The sequence below is a fragment of the Miniopterus schreibersii genome (assembly GCF_964146895.1).
Source record: "Miniopterus schreibersii genome assembly, chromosome: 19".
NCBI classification, from domain to species: Eukaryota; Metazoa; Chordata; class Mammalia; order Chiroptera; family Miniopteridae; genus Miniopterus; species Miniopterus schreibersii.
In genome coordinates, this window is record NC_138119.1 from 8,916,180 (window position 1) to 8,938,578 (window position 22,399).

General features: G+C 47.0%; 2 protein-coding genes across 6 annotated transcripts in view; one reads left to right on the forward strand and one right to left on the reverse strand.

Moving 5' to 3' along the window:
- Nucleotides 1-11,537, forward strand: part of TTF2 (transcription termination factor 2) — a 28,342-nt gene extending 16,805 nt beyond the window's left edge. Inside the window, exons 13-24 of one of the 2 annotated variants that reach the window (XM_081122119.1) lie at nucleotides 385-566; nucleotides 1,255-1,408; nucleotides 1,725-1,816; nucleotides 2,626-2,708; nucleotides 3,147-3,280; nucleotides 3,990-4,160; nucleotides 6,433-6,491; nucleotides 7,326-7,476; nucleotides 8,166-8,248; nucleotides 9,540-9,614; nucleotides 10,370-10,551; nucleotides 10,904-11,537. In XM_081122119.1, the coding sequence (XP_080978245.1) occupies nucleotides 385-566; nucleotides 1,255-1,408; nucleotides 1,725-1,816; nucleotides 2,626-2,708; nucleotides 3,147-3,280; nucleotides 3,990-4,160; nucleotides 6,433-6,491; nucleotides 7,326-7,476; nucleotides 8,166-8,248; nucleotides 9,540-9,614; nucleotides 10,370-10,514 (1,329 nt within the window). In that variant the 3' untranslated portion in view covers nucleotides 10,515-10,551; nucleotides 10,904-11,537. Of the gene's footprint in view, nucleotides 1-384; nucleotides 567-1,254; nucleotides 1,409-1,724; nucleotides 1,817-2,625; nucleotides 2,709-3,146; nucleotides 3,281-3,989; nucleotides 4,161-6,432; nucleotides 6,492-7,325; nucleotides 7,477-8,165; nucleotides 8,249-9,539; nucleotides 9,615-10,369 lie in introns of both variants that reach the window. The other variant, XM_081122118.1, reaches the window with a different exon arrangement.
- Nucleotides 11,538-13,412: 1,875 nt separating this feature from the next.
- Nucleotides 13,413-22,001, reverse strand: TRIM45 (tripartite motif containing 45). 4 transcript variants are annotated; one of them, XM_081122123.1, is made up of 7 exons: nucleotides 21,962-22,001; nucleotides 20,945-21,195; nucleotides 18,665-19,398; nucleotides 17,238-17,367; nucleotides 16,533-16,707; nucleotides 14,788-14,914; nucleotides 13,413-13,962 (listed from the first exon to the last, which is right to left on the reverse strand). In XM_081122123.1, the coding sequence occupies exons 2-7, from the start codon at nucleotides 21,079-21,081 to the stop codon at nucleotides 13,814-13,816; spliced, it is 1,452 nt and encodes a 483-aa protein (XP_080978249.1). In that variant the 5' UTR covers nucleotides 21,082-21,195; nucleotides 21,962-22,001; the 3' UTR covers nucleotides 13,413-13,813. The 4 variants fall into 4 exon arrangements, with proteins under 4 accessions (XP_080978249.1, XP_080978247.1, XP_080978246.1 ...); XM_081122121.1 differs by lacking the exon at nucleotides 21,962-22,001 and having other exon boundaries at nucleotides 16,533-16,647; nucleotides 20,945-21,769; XM_081122120.1 differs by lacking the exon at nucleotides 21,962-22,001 and having other exon boundaries at nucleotides 20,945-21,671.
- Nucleotides 22,002-22,399: the final 398 nt, after the last annotated feature.

A 22,399-nucleotide genomic window follows, 5' to 3' on the forward strand; every position in this document is an offset into this window, starting at 1 on the left:
TTACATATAAAAGTAGACTTTTTTGGTAAATTTAGTAAAATTTAGTAAATGTTTTATTGACTGAGTGACTTTGCAGGCTCAGTATCTAGTATAGACCCAACCCATAGCCACTGCTCAAAAGTGGGTTGAAAAAACAAAACTCAGATTAGAAAACATTTTATCCTTGAGCATCTTGAGCTCAAGGATTGGGGCCCTCAAGTGCCTCGTTTATTTGTACCCACTGAAAGTTTCCACTCTCGGTTCCTTAAACTTCATGCTTATTTCAGTGTACCTTCAAACTTGAAGGTAAGAGCGGGGCCTCGGTTCTTGTTTGTTACTCCCCTGATCTTGAAGACATAAACATTTTTCCATACCGTCGTTGGGTGTCACTGGTGTTTCTTCCAGGAAATCTCAACGCCTTTGCTTCGCATAGTCTGGGCACGAATCATCCTGGATGAAGCTCACAATATTAAGAACCCCCGAGTGCAGACTTCCATAGCTGTGTGTAAGCTGCAAGCTCATGCCCGTTGGGCTGTCACTGGAACCCCCATTCAGAACAACCTGCTGGACATGTATTCACTGCTAAAGTGAGTACACTCTTTGGGATCGTGTAAATGTGAACCATGTCAGTAACCCTTCCTAATGATTTCACATCTCATGATAAAGCTCTGGTGTGTGCCAGGCTATCTCCTGTAGCAGATGGCAAGCCTGTCGACATTTAAAGGGCAGAATAATTAATATTTATGAGAAAAATAATCTATTGATTGGCTGATGTAGGACTTTGATTACATTCAGCCACTGTATATGGAAAAATATAGGATAGATTACATTAAAAGGAAACAAAATCATCCTTCTTCAGTCTAGTGAATGACTTGGGCTGTTTCTGCTTTAAGGCCTATGACCTGGGGTCAGGACTGCAATTTCTTTGAAGCAAACAGAAAAGGGGGCTGATTTTAACATACTTGCTTTTATCAGAGTCGGCCCATAAGAGAATGTGGAATTTCTCTACTAGCCTTTGAAGCTTCAGGAATACATTCTAGCTATTGGTTTCATGTCCTGTTGTGACGATACAGACATTGTTAGTGGGAAAGTTCACAGTTTTATAATGTGGTTTTCCATCTGTCTAGCAGAGCTTTGCTATGAAACTCACTTTTGAAAATGATGGGATGACATGTAGCAGAATCTGATTTGTTTTTTATCTGACATCTTTCTTTGAACCTTTGCCCTGCCCTCCCACACTCCCCCTTTCCTGCTCTCTGTCCTTCCCCGAAAAAGGTTCCTCCGCTGTTCTCCATTTGACCAGTTCAGTCTGTGGAAGAGCCAGGTTGACAATGATACAAAGAAAGGAGGTGAACGGTTAAGTATTTTAACCAAGAGCCTTTTGCTACGGAGAACAAAAGACCAGCTGGACTCCACCGGAAAGCCCTTGGTAATCTCATTTATAAGTTTCCGTTGGGGAGGCCAGGGAAGGATGGTGGCCGTGTCCTTCTCTTGGGTTGAGCAGACATCTGCTTTGCTTCAAGGGGCTCGGAGTCTCTCATTTTCCTAGGCGAGGCCCTGGGTTGCTGTCCTGCGTCTGTGTCGCAGCAGTCTTGCTGTGCTGTGTGTTAGAGCAGCCCCGTTGTGCTCTGTGTCACAGCAGTCCAGGCTTGACGAGATTCCAGTGTCAACTCTGGGAATTTACCCTGTAGTATTCAGTTAATTTGTGTAACTTCATCTCAGCTGCTTTTTCCTTTATTGTCCAGGTGGTGCTGCCGCAGCGTAAATTTCAGTTGCACCATTTGAAACTTTCTGAAGATGAAGAGATGGTTTACAGTGTCCTTTTTGCAAGATCAAGGTGTGTGCCATGAAGAAGCACCTTCTCACATGGGCCATTGCTTTTCTGTCTGTACTTGGCAGTGAGTTGAGGGTCAAGTTTTCTCAGACTGTTATTGGTATTATTGATAAGGTGGATATCTGTGTTCCTTTTAGAATAATCTCCCTTTCTTGCTCCTTACGTCCTCCCCAGCTCACCTTTGTCTCACTCACACATGGAAGGCTCTTGAACCTGCTTTTCCTTGGCTTCCGTGCATAGAAGTGCTAGGGTGTCACTGCACCACATCATCTGGTCCTCAGGGGGCCATATTGGAAAATCCCATCTCTGACCTTTGACATGTTACCCAGAATCTCATTGGAACCTAAAAAAAACACCTGTTTCGTAATCCTTGTCATCGGGTGTTTGCATTTTCTATAAAACTCGTCTCCTTCCCTGAATTCCAGATTTACTCTTATACTACCTCTCACTTCGAGCATGAATATGTTTTTTTCTCTGTGTATACCTTATATTTATTCATATTTATCAATAACAGTAATATTGTATTATACTAAATATCAACATATCGGTATATTACATGTTAATATTAAATATTCTAATATTTTTATGTTAATATATTATTTACCAATCATTTTTAAATGTTTTGGGGGTTTTTAATAGTTATTTTTTGTTACCTTTGAATAATGCTTGCTATGAGCCTTACGTTACATTAACAAGTCCTTTTATAGTTTTCCAAGGTGCTACTGCAAGCACAGTTCAGCGGTTACCATTGTAAACCCATCTGGTTGTAGCAAACAGTATGTGCTTATTGGTTTGTTTTTTATCTGAGGCAGGTCAGCTCTACAATCCTATCTAAAAAGACAGGAAGGTGGGGACAGCCAATCTGGACGAAGCCCTGATAATCCATTCAGTAGAGGTGAGCAGTGGGACACTCCTACGTAACTAATGACAATGTGCATTCAGATTCATAAAATTACAGCAGTGGGAAGTTGTGGATTCTTGGTATCAGAAACTTGACCTTAGCTAGGAACCTCAAACCAAAGTATAATATGCCAATTTGTAAGCAGCAGTCCTGGTGATTTTCGCTTCTTTTTAATTAGTTTCAAAATCTGCTTTATTAAATACAAATAGGTCTATAAAGAAAACCAGCATTTCATTGGCTGATTAATAGAAATGTTATGTTATGTTATATTATATTATTATATTAATAGAAATGTTATATTAATAGAAATGTTATATTATTGAATCTCAGATCAAAGGATTTTAAAATAGCATCATTTAGTTCTTGATTCGTCCCCATATTTCTCTGTTTTAAACCCTCACTGTTTCCTCTCGTTTGTTTTCCTTCCTGAAGTGGCACAGGAGTTTGGGTCCAGTGGGCCTGGGCGCTCTGTGGCCGCAGACTCACAGAAATCCAGCACCGCCCACATATTGTCACAGTTGCTGAGACTCCGCCAGTGTTGCTGTCATCTCTCTTTGCTGAAGTCGGTAAGAAAAGCCTTTAGCTTCGTATCCAGAGGGGCTGCCGGGAAATCCATGTCTGTTTCTGCATCTGGGATCCAGTCTCCTGGACCAAGGAAAATGGGTTTTGGTGTGTGTCTTTGGTTTTTGGTGTTTGTTTATTTTACTTTGTTTTATATTGATCTTGATAATTCCCATGATGTTGAGAACAGTTTTTATTGTTTGTTTTGTTAAAAAGGAAATCATTTATGAATACTTGGGTATTTTAGGATGTCATAAAGCTGATTTAGTTACTTTTTCCCCCTGCTTTCAGGTAGTATTAGGGCTTTTAAGTCTACTCGAGTTGAAAACTCAAGTATTTATACAATTGCAGAAGTTGCCTTTACGTTGGAAAGAGGCACATCCATAGTTAAAAGGAGTATTTTATTCTTTTGAGGAGTTATGTATCTTGATTATCAATAGCTTAATTTACTAGACTGTCCCAGCTGGAGAAAAAGAATGATCATGTGATCTGCCTGGCAGGTCACTAAAAAGCTCCATCATTTGATTTATCTTTTATCTGGTGAAAAAACTTGCAAGATTACATTTTAATCAGGGTTTCTCTGAGGAGATATTGACAATCAGTTAGAGGACATTTTGCTGTGTGGAGTGTTAACAGGCAGCACTTCACTGGCAAATCCTGAGTCTCGCTCCCTCGAGAGCCCACCGGCTCCCGTCCCGTCTGTCTTCTGCTCAGGCCCTGGATCCGACAGAGCTGAAGAGCGAAGGCCTGCTCCTTTCCCTGGAGGACCAGCTCAACGCTTTGACCTTGTCCGAACTCCAGAACTCAGAGCCAGCTTCCACTGTTTCCCTGAATGGCGAGTGCTTCCCGGTGGAGCTTTTTGAAGACACGAGAGAGAGCACCAAGGTACTTGGTCACCTCTCTTCTCATGGACGGACTTGGGCTCCTCACACATTTGTCCAAGAGGGGACAGTCCTTTGATGGCAGAGCTAGAACTGTTCGATTTCAGCTGATCAAACTCTCCCTCCAGGCTTACATTCTAATTTTATTTCGCAAACAGAACTGTAGTTACTCCGGGGGCTTTCGGAGAGTGACTCGGGCCAGCCCGGCACGAAGGCAGCTTTTCCGTCAGGGGTTACTGGGAACAGAGCCTATCGGGTTTATGCCAGGAGAGGGCTGCAGTGAGCAAGCAGTTTGTTTCAGGAAAGCTCTAATGGAAAACAACAAAAGGTGGACCTCAGAGGCTGTTAATGCACCTGCGTGCCAATCGCTTTGACTTGTTGAAAGGCTCCCATCTGCGCGGAGTGTTTCCCACACAGCCCTCTATCTTCATCAGTCATTCTGCTCTACCCACTAGAGCTCTTTAGGGCTGGAGAGCTGTTAGAGGAGGCTGAGATACACTGCAGCTCGAGTCCTGCCTTTCATCCCCAGCCCAGCCCTAGCCTCGGCCTTTCTTCAAAGGCTTTTTAAAAAATAACTAGAAAGGAGGTCACTGCCAAGGGAACGGTGTTACTGGAGAATACTTTTCATTAAAATTTTAAAATATTTTCCTAGCTCTTTACCACTAATAACTGAGAGAATCATAAGAAGAGCAACATATGTGGCCAGACTTCCTGTTCTGGTGCCTTCAAAGTTAGCCTTTGGGTTAAAACTTAAATTCCTAATAATTCATGTTCCTTGTCTAATATTCAGGTGATATTTATTCACAAGGCTTAATTAATGTAAGCCCATTAATAGTAGTTCACACCACTCAAGGCTGTTTTATGAAGGGAAGGGAGTTTTCTTTAGTAACATAAACCTAAGCTTAGGCAGGATGTTACTGGGATTTGACCCCAGCACATGGACCATGAATCCTGCTCTCTCACTACAGTTTCTCAAAATACTTGTCACCATTCTTTTCATGTGACAATCAGAGCACTTCCCAGAACCTTGAGTTGCCAAGATACCACGCAATTCATGTACCTGCTCTTTCCTTCCTACTAATTGAAAATGGTGCAGCCCTGGGACTCGCTTCCCGCCCGGCATCGGCCTGCTGCTTCAGACTGGGAAGCAGCCGCGCGTGCGGGGCCTCTACAGGAGCCGCTGTAGCAATAGTGTGGAGTGTGGGGGCTGAGGGACCTCAGAGATCATCTGGCTCAGCCCCATGTTTCCTGATGAGTCTGAACTCCTCACTGGGAGTTCCGAAGTGATACAGTCACGTGATGGCAGAGTAAGAATTAGTCTCCCTATTCCTGGTCCAATTTCCTCCCTCCTCCCCCATTCTGGGGATGAACGCTGGGGCCCTTCAGGGGCTTTTGAAAGGTCGTCCGCATTAGCAGTCAGAAGGAATGAACGCAGCTGCCGTCCGAAGTCAGGCCCGTGTGTTCCTGCTGACCGGTCCCCTGTGGACGTGGCTGTGTCCTGAGGGGTGTTGGTAAAATCAGAGAGCTTGCCTGGAAGCTTTAGCAAGTGCCGCAGTCTGGACACATCCTCTTCAACATTTGGAGAGGCCTCCAGCTGGGGAAGTGCTTCCACATTCTCCTTCCACAGATGTTAGGACGGGACCTTCTCTGGGCTAGTAATGTGCTTGGTGCCAGGGGTACGGAAGTGACCAGACACATGCTGGCTCTGCCTTCTTGGAGAATCTCAAGTCATGGAAGCAAAGATGATTAAATAAGCAGTCACTACATAGTGTGAAAGACCAGGCGATCAGAGCAGAACGTGCTGTAGTAGCAGGTGGGCGGTGGGCCCCTAACCCATACTTTGGGGGCTACGGAATACCTCCAGTAAAAGTGACATTAAGCTGACATGTAAGGGTGTCCTCGGCAGGGGAACAGAATGGATGCAGATGAGACAAAGCATGGCTTGGTGGAGGAAGAACTTCGGTGTGATGAGTGTTGACTGAGGAGGGCGTAGTGAGAGACGAAGCTGGAGATGGAAGCAGAGGCCAGAGCAGCAGGGATCATGGTGCAGAGCTTGGGCTTGATCCTCAGTGGGAAGCCCCTTAAGGGGCTTGAGGCAGGGAGGAAAGGGACACACTGACATTGTTGAAATAGCTGTCTGGCTGCAGAGAGCAGAGTGGAGCAGAGAAGGGTCAGACCAGAGGCAGAGGCCACCCAGGGTCCTGCTTCAGTGGTTCTGGGGAGATATAATGGAGAAAAGGGCTTAAGCCTACATGTGTTAATGTAACCTTTTCCAGATTTCATCTCTGTTGGCAGAGCTGGAGGCGATCCAAAGAAATTCCGGATCTCAAAAGAGGTAAATGTGTTATTTCATTATTCGGGTATTACTTGTAATTAAGCAAGAAAATTTGGTATTGCTGATAGTTATAAATCTCAGCTTTTTATATCAAGGACCTTGAGTCATGCTTAGCAGAGAGCACTGAGGTTATAGCACAACCTCCCTGTGATTTCTAATTAAAATGTTTGTGGCTCTGATGAAAAAAAACCCGTAGAGGATCAGAGTAGGCTAAGCCTTTGAAGAAATGTTTAAAAGTAGAAAATTATCTGAAGACAAGCAAGGGAGTAATGGATGCAAAAGGGAGAGCTGTGTGAGCAGACAGGGAGTCCATTTGTTCTTTGTTACAACTTATATGTATGTTATAAATCTGTATATATGAAATATTTTGATCTAAAAAATTAAAACAGCATGGAGGGGTTGGGTGAGGGGAGCAGAAAAGTCCTAGCAGCTTGTTATTAGGACTGGCAAGGGAGGGTGGCCTGAGACCCTTTTCTGCAGGACCACAGAGCTCTTCTGGGTGAACACTCGACCCCAGAATGATAGGAGGCTGCAAATCTTGCTTTAGTCTAGTCACCACTTTATCCTGACTTCCGTTAGCACCAGATACATCATAGGCTGGATTCGGAAACAACTGGGAGCATTATAATCTTTTAAAAAATGTCACGATTTATTTATTTATACACATTATAATCTTAAAACATGACCTAAGTGTGTCCCTCGCCCCCTTAGGTAACAGAAGGCCTTTCCTCACCCACATTTGACAACTGAATCTTAAGACTTATAGGGGCACAACTGCCCTGCACATGAGTTTAACCGCTTGGGGGCTGGGTTGGTTGTTTTCCCTCCTTCCAGTGTCATTGTCTCTCAGTGGACCAGCATGCTGAAGGTTGTAGCGTTGCACCTGCGGAGGCACAGACTGACTTACGCCACCATCGACGGCTCTGTCAGCCCCAAACAGAGAATGGATTTGGTAGAGGCATTTAACAACTCCAGGGGCCCTCAGGTACAAGCTGGTCACATCAGAGTTACAGAATTTAGAGCAAAATTTTCTCAGTTATACAGAGAATTCTAATGTAGCACCTCAATTTAATATTCATAGCTTTGATCCCTGCAGGTCTTTTTAATTTATGAGACACTTATGGGGTACATTTCAAAGTATGCAAGTTCCACAAAGAGAGTAAAATATGAGAGCTGAAGGAGAGTGAGCAGAGTGGGTAGGAGGAGAATCTTTGTGGAGCAGGAAAGTCTTGAACGTGTGGAATTTGGATATGAGGACATGGGGGGGACGTGAAGAATGAAGGCGTCTAGTGACGGATAATAAGAATTTGGAAGGTGTCGGTGAGTGACAGGCAGGAGGAACACAGCAGCGGTGCTTGGTGACGCAGCGACTGATGGCACAGACAGAATCTGGTTAAAGGAAAGTGTATTGCGCTAACCACCCCCAGTCCTCTGGAGTGTAGTATTTGTATATTTTGGCAGACACATGAGTGTTTTGGGATTCACTCACCAAAAATATGTGAAGTGAGAATTTTCTCAAAGGTGGGGCATCTTAGAGTTTCAAAATAGTGCATTTCTGACAGCAGAAGGAAATTGGGTAGGAACATGGTGCTTCTCTGTATTGATGTTGGGTTTGAACCTGAGACCGGAGGAGAGGTGTATTATAGGAAGTTAATGGTGTGTTTTCTTTTGAAGGTCATGCTGATCTCGCTTTTGGCTGGAGGTGTTGGTCTAAACCTGACTGGAGGGAACCATCTTTTTCTTCTGGATATGCACTGGTAACGATTCTGGATCTTTCTTGAGTTTCACGGCGGAGCAGGGGACCAGCAGGCTGGAGGGGCATCGGGGCCTCTCTTCCTTGTTGGCTCTGCTCCGGTGTTAGGGAGATATCTCTGCACAGGCCTGTGGAGATGCAGATCTAAACCTGGCCTGGGGCTAGTTGACAGCCTCCAATTCCTGAGCAACCAAGGCTTCAGATGCCACTGAAAATAGTCCCTTCACTTTATTGTTATTCTAACACCTGTTTCCATGGAAACTGGGAGCAGGGCTTTTCCTCATGGCTAAGAGCTCCTTCCCTCAGTTCTACCTCTTCAAAATACCCCATTTCAGACATACTTGTTGACATCCAGGGAACTCTCAACCCTGGAAAAGAGGGAGCAGTGTTACTCTGAAAGGAATGAGGGAGGAATTTTCTAATGATGATAGGAATACACTTTACATGTCACCCTGGCCTCCCCCGTAGTGTCAGCACCGGAGTGTAATAGCGCCTTTTCTGGAGAAAGTGTCATAGTCCCAGCTTTTGGTTTTCCAGTTGTGCCAGTCAGGGACTGCCACACATGGGTCTAATTCTCCAGCAGCCCAGCTGTTACTATCACCCTGGAGACTGTGTTCAAGTCTTAGAACGTGGGACACCCCCATACGTGTGAGTGAGTGAGGAAGGCAGACTGGGAATTATGCTATTTTCTGAAATGGAGAAATGTGGAAGATTTTAAAGCAGTAAGAAGAGAGACTAGTTTGGAGTTGAGAATAAGAATCTTAAAGAAGGAAACAAATTGTTTCCTTAGTTGAATCACAGAATAGGGAAATTGAAAAAGGTAATGAAGTTCCTTAGCCAGCTCTCACATTTACAACTAGCAATCTGAAATGTAGAGGGTTGAGGTTACATGACTTGCCCAGGATCACCCAGCTAGTTAGTGACTGAATTTGAACGATGGTTTCACCTGTTACAGTTGTGACCTGATGATAGTGCCGAGTTACTGTTAGCAGTGACCCCAGTTGCTCATTAGAGGGCAGGAAAATGTCTGACACTCAACTTTCTGAGGCCAGTATAGCCTAGAACAGGGGATCTGCAAACTTTCTGTAATTACTTTAGGCTTTGCAGGCTGCATAGGTCTCTCGCATATTTTTCATTGTTGGATTTTCTTTGTTTTTACAACCCTTTAAAAATGTAACCACCATTTGTAGCTAACGAGCCATACCAAAGACAGGCTGTGGGCTGGATCTGCCTATGGAGTGGCCGCCCCTAACCCGGGATGGCAGTACCTTTGAGCTTTACTTCTCTTCTGCCAGGAACCCATCACTTGAAGATCAAGCTTGCGACCGAATTTACCGAGTAGGGCAGCAGAATGACGTCGTCATCCACAGGTAGGTAAAGGTCTCCCAGGACCTAGGACCCTTCCCAAGTGTAGCTTTCGTGCAAACCCCTCTTCCATCTGGCAAGCCCTCGCTCTCCCTCCAGGTCACACAGGAAGAGTTCACTCTTACTCGACAGATTTCCTCCTGCTCCTTTTGCACACTGCACATACTTCCATCGTAGCACTTACTTGGTGGTATCATTGTTTGTTTTTCTCGTGTTCTCTTTGAGAGCAAGACTATATTAATCTATATACACACTTAATGTAGTACGTGGTGTATAGTGAATGCTTAATCAGTAGTGGATGAGGGATTGAGTGACAACAGTGACATTTCCTCAGTTTGTAAAACCTGTTTTCAGTGTGAATTCGCCCAGAAATAAGATACTCTGTTTTTAAACCAGCACACATACCTGGCAGAAACTTGATAAACTTCAAGGCCTTCTGGTCTTATCATGATGGAGCTTTTTGTGTGAAAGCTGACTCTCTACGCTTTTTTGGGCAGTGATATCTTTTGCTTATTTTGGCATTTCTCAATTACCTTAGCTTCAGAAAGAAAGAAAAACTCAGTTTGAGTCACATCATTTTAAATGGACATATATTTAGTTGGGGTTGTTTGGATTGCCTACACTTAGAGTTCTTAACCGAACCTAAGAAAGCTTAAATAAAGGAAGAAACCTCATTTAAAACTAAAGCTTAAGTAGAAGTTTGAACATGTTATTGGATATGCTGCCTTGGGTTTCTCATTGTTTGCTTGTCTGCTTTTAGATTTGTTTGTGAAGAAACAGTGGAAGAGAAGATCTTGCAGCTCCAAGAGAAAAAGAAAGATTTGGCTAGACAGATTCTATCAGGATCTGGAGAATCTGTCACCAAGCTCACCTTGGCTGACCTCAAAGTCCTTTTTGGCATCTAACTTCCTGTTCACAGAGCCCAGAATGGTGCCAGTGTTGGTGTGTATTACCATCTGGGAGGACGACCTAACCGTGGTCCTTTGAGCTCCTTGGCATTTCATTTCACCATCAGGCCTTCTGCCCTCCGCACAGGGAGGCATACTCTGATCCCCAGAATTGAGGGTTAGTTATCATGGTAACTAATCAGTCGACTTATTTAATGAGTGACATAAACCGATGAATGACTTCAGAAAGCTAAAGTTTTAGCTTTAGATAATTTTGGAAAACTCTGGGAGTTGTGCACAAGCTTCAGTAAAAGCTCTGTTGCCTTTCTCTTCTCAGCTGGTGGGGGACCTGTGTGATTACTTTTTCTAACACAGGCTCCATCCCATCTCTCTTTCTCTCCTGCCAGTGAGGCTGCTCCTATAACCATCTCTTCCTGGGCCGAGCAGAGTGGACCTCCGGCCATTCCTCTGCAGTGTTCTCACTTCCAGGCACTTCTCCCTCTCAGGGGCAAGATCAAAGAGGTGCTTTGTATATCATTTAATGTTGTGTCATTTCATATTGCTATCATATCATGTACTCTTTGTGTCAGAATTTAGTATTTGCATCACTTTTATAGTATTTGTATTTTTACAAATCTACAGTATTTTTAGTATTTAGTATTAATGTTTCATTTAGCATTGTTGTATGAGTGCTCCCAACTCACAGGTGACTTCTGAAGCATTTGTTACACTGGGGACAATTCCTAAATGCTCAGACTTCTCTTTCTCACCTTGGAGTCTTGGGCTCTGCAGCTCACTCTTACTTTGCCAGGTTTTCAGCTGGCAGGCAGTTAAGTCAGATTGTGTTTAGAACAGCCCGTGTACCCCCACCACCTGCACAAACTTTCTGAATCTTGGTAATGGAACTGTTGCCATTAATATTGCTTAAAGCCTAGGGCATTTGCCAAAACCTAGATACCTAGAAGTTTTCTGTTGCTCATCCACAGGAGTCATCCAGTTACTGAAATCTTTTTCCAACTGAAATAAATCATAAGCCTTTTATCCTTGTTTTTGAAATCGGATTTGTTAAAAGACGTGGGGAAAATGATGTAAGTACAGTAAGCTGCTTCCTCCAAGCAATTCCCTAGATGTCTGAGGTCATTAGAAAACTCAAGCCTGGTCCCTAAGGTGCATTTATTTTGCCCAACATGTTTGAGAGAAGGCCAAGATTTTTTCTAAGTGGCATTTGGTTAAGTGACAAATATTGGAGTTTGGGGGAAGCAAAGTCTGGCTTGTAGAAAGATACCAAGGAGATCCAAACTAAAAACCCTACCAGTTAGATCTTTATTTATTCAACAGAATATTAAGCCTCTACTGTGTGCCAGGGACAATATAAAGAGGGACAATATATAGTAGTTAATAAATGCCAAATCTCTGCCTTCACAGAGCTTACAGTGTAGAGTAAGAGGGCAGGCAGTAAGCAAATAGAATATATATGGTAGGTGGTGGTGAAGCCAAGTAAGGGTAATAGGAGTCCTGGTCGGGGGAGCATTGCTGTTTTATGCAAGGTACTCAGGGACCTCTCCAGGAAGATACTTGGCATAGCAGAAACTGAGGAAAATGAGTGAGTCATGTAGGTATCTGTGAGAAGACCATTCCAGATTTTGGGGGGGGGGGGGGGGGGGCTTGACAAAGCTGCAAGACAGAGAGTACTTGAGGGGTTTAAGGAGCACCAGGCAGGCCAGATTGGCTGGAATAGAGTGATGGGTAGAGGGGAGGGCGGGTAGGAAATGAGAGGAGAGCAGGTCATGCAGGGTCTCATATGCTGGAATAAGGACCAGCTTTGTTCTGAGTGCGGTGGGAGGCCACTGAAAGATGTTGTGCAGAAGAGACATGATCTGAGGTGTTTTAAAGGGACCTTTCTAACTGTGGAGAATAGACCATAGGAGGGTAAGGGTGGAAGCAGAGAGGCGAGTGAGATGGCAAGCTCCAGGAGAGAAATCTTGGCATCTCGGGATGGTAGCAGTGCAGGGGGAGAGCAGTGCTCAGCAGGTGTATTTTGAAGGGGTGGCTGATGGGATTTGCCCGTGGATTGGCTGTGGTGCATGAGAAGGGGAGTCAAGGCTGTTAATTCCACAACCTGTAAGAATGGATTTGGACTTACCTTTGAAAGAGATGGAGAAGGCTGCAGGATAAACAGTTGGGTCGCATAGGCAGGTGGGAAGTGAGAATCAGAAAATGGGAGTTCTGTTTAGGACATTTTAAATTTGAGGTGCCTGTGACATATCCAAGTGGAGACATTAAGTAAGGTATCGGATATAATCCTTTGGAGTTTGGAGCTGGAGATGAACTTGGAGTCACCAGTGTATAAATGGTATTTAAAGGCATCAGAGAATGAGGTCATCTAGGGAGTGGGAAGTAGAAATGCAAGAACTGATCCTTGGGGCTTTCCAATGTGTCGAGACTGCAGAGATGAGGAACCAGCAAAGACTAAGAAGGAAAGTCAATGAGGAGAAATAAGAGATGCCACAAAAACCAAAAGAGGAAAATGTTTGTAGGGAAAGCGATCAGCTGTGTACCTGCACCAAGAATTCTCTTTCGACTCTTAACAGCTAAGTAGGTGCACTATTAGAAGTCCAAGGTTCTAGTTAACTTCCTGGGCACACAGGCCAAAGTGAAGACTACAAAAAAACAAAGGGCACTGAGAGGTGTGAGGCGAGGGTGCCTAGGCGCCTGGCACGAGCAGGACCGCAGTAAATGTATGAGGTTCTGTTTCAACACCATTTCCCTTTATTTACTTACCTGTGTGCCCTCACCAAGTAGTAATCTAGGCTCTGTAGGTACAAGATGAACATGGCATAGAGGGGAAGGGAGTCTTCCACCTAAACAGCAAGATCACATTATAACCCATTAAAATTGTGCTAGGGAACAGTGGATGTGATAAAGAGGTTTTTATTTCTGAGGAAAATATCTATATAAAATGTAGCTCAGGGAGAAATAAAAAAGGTTAATTATCAAAAAGTAAGGAACCAGACTATCCCTGTGATCTCTAAGTTTAACACATAGAGGCCCCCATCCCCATATGAACAGAAGACAGCCTCCTCTGGTGTAGCCAGAACACTGCCAGCCCACCGTTAAGAGAAAGATGGTGGCGTCCTGTCAGCCATCTGCACATACAATCAGTGGATAACTCACAAAAAGTACTCTTACTGCAGAGTATAGATAAGGCACTTTGTTTTTAATTCTATTGGTTTCTTCAGAATTAATCAAGGTCTGGGGTTGTCTAGTGATCTGAAGTTGTGCTGGCTGCAGCTTCAGCAGGTTGACATGGGAAACCGTCAGAGCGCCACGGTCCGGAGTAGACTCCTTGCTGTGCTCTGCCCACCCATCCACGTGCACTCCGACTTCTCTGTAAACTTCCCACAGCATGACCAGTGGGGGCGGCCCGGGTGGCCTTTGTGTCCATGGCCACAGCCTAGGTACCCCCCTGTGTGGTACAAAAAGGAGAGGGAAACACACCATCAGAGTGAGCCAAGTAGTTACTGTGGAAATTAAAGCTCCCGGCAATACTCCGACTCCTGGATGTAAAGACAGCTAATAAAAACCCAGTGAGAGGAGTAAGCTACTGGACGCCTCTGTAGTCAGGAGGACTCCCAGGACCGAGGACAGCAAACCAATTAAGGTTAGCTGCAGTTCTGAGAAGAGTGTTATTAACACTGTGCTAACTCAGGAGATGAACTGGTTTGGATTTTAACTCTGAAATAATCAAGATAAAAGAGAAGGGCAGAGTAGTGGAAATAAAAAAGGTAGATCCTGAAGTGTTTATACCAAAGGGTACAAAAGCCTAGCTTAAGGCTCACCGTTAGGGTAAGGCCACGATAGAATGCTTTAAAAAAAATAATTAGATCTCTTGTCCGAGCTGACCCTCTCCCCTGAAGCAAAGAGCCAGACTTGGTTCATCTGGTTTAATCATCCACCGCCTCCCAGCCCTACCGTTTGGAACTTCTTTAACCTTTAAAAGGAACAGGATGCTGGAAAGGGTAGAAACAGGCAACCAAGCTCCAGAGAAGCACAGGGTTCATGGGGTTGGTGAACTGTATCAGCACTAAAAGAGCTCAGAACTTGTAAGTTTGCTGTTTCAATGTTCAGAACAAAAGTTTTAGAGCCGTGGTACTTGTATCCACAGACTATATTCTTACAAACAAAGCCTAAGTGGAATATCCCAAACCCACTGTCTGTGCAGTAGCTGATTCCCATTGCGGGAGACAGGCCCAGAGGGGAAGGACTGTCAAGAGCGACGGGCCCTCCTTACCTGGCATGGTGCCCCCACAGGCACAGCGAGCCGTTTTCTGGCCTCCACTGGAGCAGAACGTGCAGCAGTGAAACACGCCTGGGTGCGAGCGGTGCCTCTTCCTTACCGTCACATTGAATGGCGAGCCCTTCGGTGTTCAGACCAAGAGCAAAGAACAGCACCTCATGTATGAGTCAACAGGGATGTGCTAAGCGTCCTATGCGCTAAACGGAGTGTAAGTCACAGGGCCTGCCCTTAAAGGGACCAGGACAGCAGGAGGAAGCACTACGGGACAAGAACTGCTGGGTGCTCAGCTGGACGGGGCCAGATACAAATGCAGTGACAGAGTCAAGGAGTCTGTGCTGCCCTCCTAGCACTTGACACACCGGTAACCCTGTCTGTGCTTTCGTGTCACTGCCTTGGTTGCTATCTTCTCAATTCTGGAGGAATCTCAGGTAATTAGTTGAGCGCCACAACCACAAGGCCAGGACATCCCATGATCCTTCCTCCAGTTTCTCAGCCTCCCACCTCCTCTCCTCATATACTCAGCTACCTCCTTACCTTCCATCCTGGACATATTTGTTTACCTACCCACATATTCTGGGAGAGGGAAGAGATTTGCACGAGAGAAAGGTTGAGAGTGTGGTTAATAATTCTCAACTAAGAAACTCTCCTACTTGCCCTCCTTTCCTGCATGGGTAACTTCCATTCCCCAATTTCTAGCCTATGTTAAACAGTAAAATATTTGCTAGGTGTTGCTGTGTGCCTATCCCTCTGTGAACCGTGCAGTCTGAAAGCAGAGTCAAGTCTGGCACCTGAGAAGCCTTGCAGATGTTAAGTCTCTGCCTTTAAAGAGTTTACAGTCTATCTGAAAAACAACTTGGAATTAAAAAAAATATGGGGTCAAATTCTGATTGTGCTCTACTGGCATGTGTGGTGTCTTAGTCTGTCAGATGAGGCTCTCCGTGCCTGAATGGTTTGGAGGTAAAATGAAATAATGTATGCAACACCTAATGCTGGCACTCTGCAGTCAGGCAAGCAAAGAGTGGAACAGGGAGTCTTCTTAGTGCGCAGGCCACAGGCCTGACATGTCAGGACTCTGTGGTATTTCAGTGCCCCCGTCAGTGTTGATTTGTTTGGGGGAGCCTCTGACTACTCAAATGTCAGCAGAGAGACTGCTGGACATGGCGAGTATGGCCCCAATTTTTTAAAATTCATCATCTCTAACCAGGAAGTGTTACACTTGTCTGTGGAGGTGGTGTGGTAGCCATGTAACAGGTAAGCATGCATGAAAACAGAGTAGAGAATCACATGGGCAGCAGGTAGGTGACGAGGCAGCTGAAAGGAGAGGAGGGTGTAAGTCTGATCGTGCTCCAGTAAGTCCGCGTCTGGTCAGAGTCTGAACAAAGCTGGAAAACCCTGAGCTACATTCCATCTTGAGTGTGTGTTGTCTGCTAGCAGATTGCCCCTATGGCTAAAGCATCTTTCCCAAATGCAGAGTTCCAGTAAGCCAACCGGGAGAGAGAAAATACGGGCCTAGCTGCCCGGAGGTAAATTAGGGCTAGAGAGTTCTGAGTCACCAGCATCCTCTGGCAAGAAGAAGAGTCGCTAAATCGGGGGCACCTCTAAGGGAAGGGCGGTGAGAAAGAGCACCCTACGTAGGCCGTCTATACAGCTGGTCCCGTGAGAAAGGCCTCCACATCCTCAGGTGACAGAGCCCCCGGGGCCAGGGCGAACGGCGCTCAGGAGGCACACGTCTTACTCACCGGCACGTGCTGCTCTTTGACGCGGACCAACACCGTGTAGATGCCAGGCTCCTTGGGGGTGTAGGAGACGCAGTATGTCCCGTCCTTGTTGTCCTTCACCATCGTTCTGATGGGACTGGGTGGAGAGGAGAGTTCCACAAAGCCATTCACTCTCACAGCCTGCTTCAGTTGCCCACTATTTTAGGATGTAAACTACATTAAGTTTGATCAAATTTTAAATGTCCCCCAAACACGATGCTGCTTCTACTTGTCTCAGAAATTACTTTCACAACAGAAGGGAAGCAACATAAATGCCAGTTTAATCTGCTGGACGGATGAATTCCTTGACAACTTTATGGCTTCTGCGGCGCCCTCCTGCACTCTGTCCTACCCCTTCCCTCTCCAGAGCCATACAACTCAGCTCCCAATACAACTAAGTAGCCAGGTGGGGTTGAATTTTGAGAAGGGCACCATTCAGTCTAATACAGAATGTTTTTCAATCTATTCCAAGCCTGGGATGAAGACAACCGGGCAGATCAGACCTTTGGGAGAGAATTGAATATATACAAGAAAACACATCGGATCCAACTGGTCATTCCACATTTTTAGCAGCACCACAGGAGGCAGGTGGTAACGACTGCAGTTACAGCTCCACTACGGCCAAGGACCTCACGTTTCCAGTTTCATCGCCGCTTATTAACCATGACACGTGACCGTAGTACAAACCTGTCTTTCTTATCTTTAGGGACAACTGCGACTTGAATGTTGTCTCCTCCCCGGCCCATGTTCTCTCCCGCTGCATCCTTACAGAGCAAGATGAAAGAGGCTGTCTGTTTCTCCCGGGCTCTGTGGAGATCTGCGGAAGGTAAACACGCAGCCCTCACCTTCAAGGCCAACTGCGACTGCCTCCCCAGGTCGGACACCCTCTTGCTTTTTCTCTTTCGAACATAAGGCTGTGCTTCCTGTTCATGGTGATCACCCTGCTGCTCCCTTCTTCTCTCTTCCCGTTCTGTCTCCCAGAGCACACCTGCTGGGAGTCTCTCCTTTTGAGCCTGGCTCTCTCTCACAGCAGCTGCTTTTGGATCACGGGATCCTGGACCTTAACTTCAGCCCTAAAGCAGCTTTGAAATACTCAGGATTGGCCTAAGTACTTAGAGAAGAAAATCTCTAGACCCTGCAAAGGAGGCTCTTAGCCCCAAAACTACCTTCTCTCAGCTGCAGATACTGCTGGAATAGGCTTGGACTCTGAGACCCTCCATAGCGCAGTAGCTCGTGCCAAGGTGCTGGGATATTCAATAGTAAGGACACAAGAGACTACCTTTTAAAAAAATAACTAGATCCCTCCCCCAAGAAAAGAGCCAGACCTGGTTCAGTTAGTTTAATCACTCCCACAGCAGTCAGATGAAAACAGGGGTTCAGGAGAGGCTTATGAAGCCTAAAAATCTGAAACTGTCCAAAGTAGTGGGTGTTTCTTGGGAAAAGATCATTCTCAAAGGGATCTGTGACCTCCAAACAGTTACCAATTCCTGTGCCAGAGTCAGGAGGGCTCTAGGATACAGCCTTCCTGTCAGGACTGGTCTGTGACATGTGTGAATACCAGGCCTTCTTTAGAATGCTGTGGTCAATGATGTTTCCCCCCCTACTGAATGAAATGCCTACCGTGTTCTTTTAAGCACCAATGTCATGTGGCTTATGTGAACCAAAAAGGGCACAAAAGGAAATAAACCACAATCTCTTCCTCACTCCTGAAACTCTCTTCAGAACTTGATCCAAGCAACCTGGGGCCTGCCATGCTCCTCTCTGAGCACTTGGGATTTCGCCCTGCCCTGAAGTCCATACTCTTATTTCCTAAGGGGCACCGCCCGTGTTTTGTCTTCTAATAGAAAGAGCATGATCCTTGAGTTCCTTGGTAATTACTACATTTCTCAGCTGGAAAAGGGTCAGGCCTCATGCTGGCAGGGGATGTTAACTGTACCCTGACCAGAACAAAGCAGAGAGAAAAGGGCAAGGAAGGGGGTTCACTGTCCTTCAGTAAACTGGTCAGTAGGGAGCTCTTCAGAGATGAACAAAGGCCTGGCTGGAAAAGTTACCCTCTTTAAATACCAAGACCCTGTCCACTGCCCTCTCAGTGCCAATGGGAAGTGCCTTCCTACCTTCTCCTTGAAGGACACATTTGGCTGGATCGACCTCTTTGGTATTGATGGCCCCGTAAACTTCATAGCCACGGCACCGGCCTGCTTTCTCCTGAGGAGAGAAGCATATCTTATCGTTTACTCTGGGATGGGCGCTGTATTCAACTTGGTTCAGCTTCGTGAGCCGCTCCACTACCACCCCCTTGGTGATGAGGATCTCCAAGTCAGAGCCACTGGTCAGCAAGTGCTCGGTGAACTCCACTCCCGTGCGCATGTCTGCTAGCAGCTGCTCCAGCTGCGCCTTCTGCAGCTGTAGGGAGTTCTCCTTCTGGACCCGGATGTCTTCCAGCTGCTTCAGCAGCTTGTCCCGATGCTCCTCGATGGCCTTGACATAGCCCTCAGAGAATGTGCGGACATCCGCTGCCACGGCCTCCACTCGCTGCTGGAGGGCACTGTTCATCTCTCTGATCTGTTCCAGGGCTTCCTCCAGGGCCTCCACGCGGGGCTGGGTGTCTTTGAGGAGCCCCCGCACGGAGTCCCCATGCTTATGGATAATGTTGCTGGCGAAGTCACAGGGGTGCTCCTGGTGCTCACCCACCACACAGTTGCGACACACAGGGCGGTCACACAGCTCACAGAAGAGCCTCAGCTCCTCCGTAGGGTGAGCAGGACACAGGATGGCTTTCCCAACCCGGCTGTAGCCTTTCAAGTCTTTTAGGTCCACCATGGTATGGTAAGTCGTTTTCTTCTGCCGCCTAGGGGCAGTCAGGAACAAGAAATTAGGGAACCATTCTAGTTGGGAAATAGTCCAGCAGTTTTAAGAGCATGGGCTCTGAAGTCAGACAAACCTGAGTTCAGTTCCTTGCTCTGACCTCTTTCTAACTACATGGTCCTCTCTGATTCCAGTTCCTCACCAATTCATACCTGAAAGGGCCGTTGTACAGAATAAATGATAGTAAACTAGGGCTCTCCGGCTTAGGACATGACATTGCAAAAGGTTGCAACACTGAGTCTACATCCTCGAACTTGTCCCAAAGAGTTAAATTGGCAAGTTTAGACAAGAGCCGCAGCCTACTCCTCCAGCAAGCTAGAGGTGAGAGCAACGTGAAACCCAGCACCAAGAAGCAACTGTGCCAGATGGCACAGCGGTAAACCCCAGGCCATTGGAAAGCAGCTAGCTGACCCCACAAAAAGTCTCCCTCAGCTTTTATCTAAGGTGTTGGTAGAGCATTTCCTTTGGCCAGTTCCTGTATCACCCAAAGCTGCAAGCTAGAATTTTCCTCAACAAGTTACCAACATTAGAGAGTGAAGTCAGTGTTCAGAATCAAAGCTCTTTTTTCTGGAGCCCTCCAGAAATTCAGGGAAATCCCTAGGAAGCCATGGTGCCTGTTCTGGCCCCAGAGGAGTGGCTGTAGAGAAAACAGGACCAGCTGTTTAGTGGGCAGCAAGGCAGTCACAGTTACAAGTTAAAAATAGAAAGACTGAAGATGTTCTGTGGGTGAGGCCAGAGAATAAATGGAAGATAGAACTTAAAAAGTACTTGAGGATAATCCTAAAACCTTGCCTGCTTTATATTCTGATGCCCTGGAATGGGGGAAGGGATTGAGGAGCTGAGATTCATATGACAAACTGTTCACCAAACGCCATAAACGACACCATCTTGCACCCCAGTGAGCACCTACCAGCCCACTTCACCATGCTCCAGAGTGACTCTAGGGTACAAGGCAAAGGCTGAGCTGGGGCCCTGCCAATTAGCACCTTACACTGGGAAGGGCAGCATGGATTAGTAGAAACCTGAGAATGCAGTCAGGTCTGGACACAAAATTCAGTTGTTATATACTACTTACCAGCTCTGGGACCTTGGCAAATGACATATTGCTGAGCTTGTTTCCTCAATAAATAGGGGTAGAAACAGTGCCTATTTTTCTATAAGAGGTGCAAGGATCAAGTGAGATTGAGGCAGGGGCTATGCTATTCTATTCATTCTCCTGTTTCTCCAGCACCCAGTACAACTATCTGGCATGCAAAGGATTGATGATCCAAGGACACTGTGAATGTGCTTTGCAAACTGGGAAGGACTATGCAAGCCTTTGATACCACTATTACAGTGGGCATTATATAAGGCTGCAGGAGTACACTACTATTCTAGAGTATTTGCTCTCCCATCATAGACTGCTCTTTGCCCTTCCATGGCATTTGATAAAGCTTTTCATCTGCTCACCAAAGGGGGGATTTCTCCGTCTCAACACCTCTTTCTACTCTGCTCTTAAGCCACACCAGGTTGGGGTATCCCATCTTTACCTATGCGCCTGGCAGCAGAAATGGCAGAGATTGGCTTTGCAGGTCTGACACCTCTTCTCCACATCCCTGTCGCTGCACAGGTCACACACCAGGCCCTGGCCTTCCCCACGCAGACTCTCCAGCATCACATCATTCATGGCCAGGTGGTCTATGGTTAAAGCCTTCACTCCACCCCTGGGCAGGTCCACCTGAGCATCACACACTGGACAGAGGATGCCGGTTTGCGGCTGCAGGCCGCGTGGCTTGAGTTCCTGGAATAGTGACCTCTCAGAGCTGGTGTCAGAGTCTCCCCCTCGGATGTCCACTACTGAGAAGGGCTCCAGCTGCTCCAAACACGTGGTGCAAACTGTATGCAAACAAGGCAAGAGCCTGGGGGCTTTGAAGAGCGCCATGCACGAAGGGCAGTGAGTCTTGCCTGAGTTCCCAAGGGCAGTCCCACTGGGGAGTTTGCCCACGAAGCCCAGCAGCGGCTTCCTCTTTTCTGACATATTCCCCACGTTTATGCCCAGTATCAGAAAAGGCCCGGGGCAGTTCTGTAATGAAGTAGCCGATGAAGCCCGCCCAAGGAGAGAGGTTCCGGAACTTGAACATAGACCCTGGGGAACCGCTCTTCGGCAAACCAAAGGACGACCGGGAAGAGGAGGACTCCTCGCAGGAAGGACCCTCAGACCTGCCCAGGCGTGCCCCCGCCCCGCCGCAGCATCCCATACCAGAGACGCCCACGCCCTCCCCTGCCCCCCAGGTCCCCCCCGGAAGCGCTTCCAGGTCTACTTCCGCCGCCTCTCCCTGGACCCCAGGGCCTCTCACGCCCTCCGCTACCCCCCCCCAGCCCCCCGCCCCCGGTCCCGCGCCGACACGCGACAAGCGCCACCCTCGCCCCGCGTGATGAGGTAGGGGCCTCCCAATCCTTCCCCCGACCCTGCCCTTCGGGGAGGGCACGCGGCGGGCGAGGGTGCCCCTCAGCCGCCACCGCCTCCCCGGGTTTCGACCCCAGGTGCTGAAGAGCCCTGGCCCCACCTTGCACCAACCCCAGCCCTCGACTCAGGCGAATCCAATCACCGTCCGAGAGGGGCGGCCCTCGCCGCGGAGGGCCCCTGCCGCCCTCCAGAGTGACACCACCAGCGCCCAATAAGCTCTGGAAATCCCACATCGCCCGTCCGCTCAGGCCGGGAGGGTAGAACCAAACTGAGAGCCGGAGGCGGGGCGGTGGGAGGGCTCGGGTCTCGCTAGGAAAGCGAAAGGCGGAGGAGAGTGAGCGGCATAGTGTAGCCGGCGTCACCATTTTACGGGGCTGGTCTTTATCTCTGTGGAGACCAGAGAGGCCAGAGGACCACTTATACGGCCGCACTGATGTGCCTCAGGGATGGCCTCCTTTGCGCCCTCGGATTGGGCCCCCGAACCCAGACTGGGCTCTCCCATTGGTGGGCGGAGCTGTCCGTCAGGCCAGGGGCATGC

Excerpts from the sequence above, each read along its gene's own strand:
- TRIM45 (XM_081122120.1), bottom strand. The coding sequence starts at position 21,432 with ATGTCAGAAAAGAGGAAGCCGCTGCTGGGCTTCGTGGGCAAACTCCCC. Across the intron at positions 14,915-16,532 it reads TCAAAGAGCAGCACGTGCCG|GGCTCGCCATTCAATGTGAC; the intron begins GTGAGTAAGACG and ends TGAACACCGAAG. Across the intron at positions 13,963-14,787 it reads CTGTGGGGGCACCATGCCAG|GGGGGTACCTAGGCTGTGGC; the intron begins GTAAGGAGGGCC and ends TGTACCACACAG.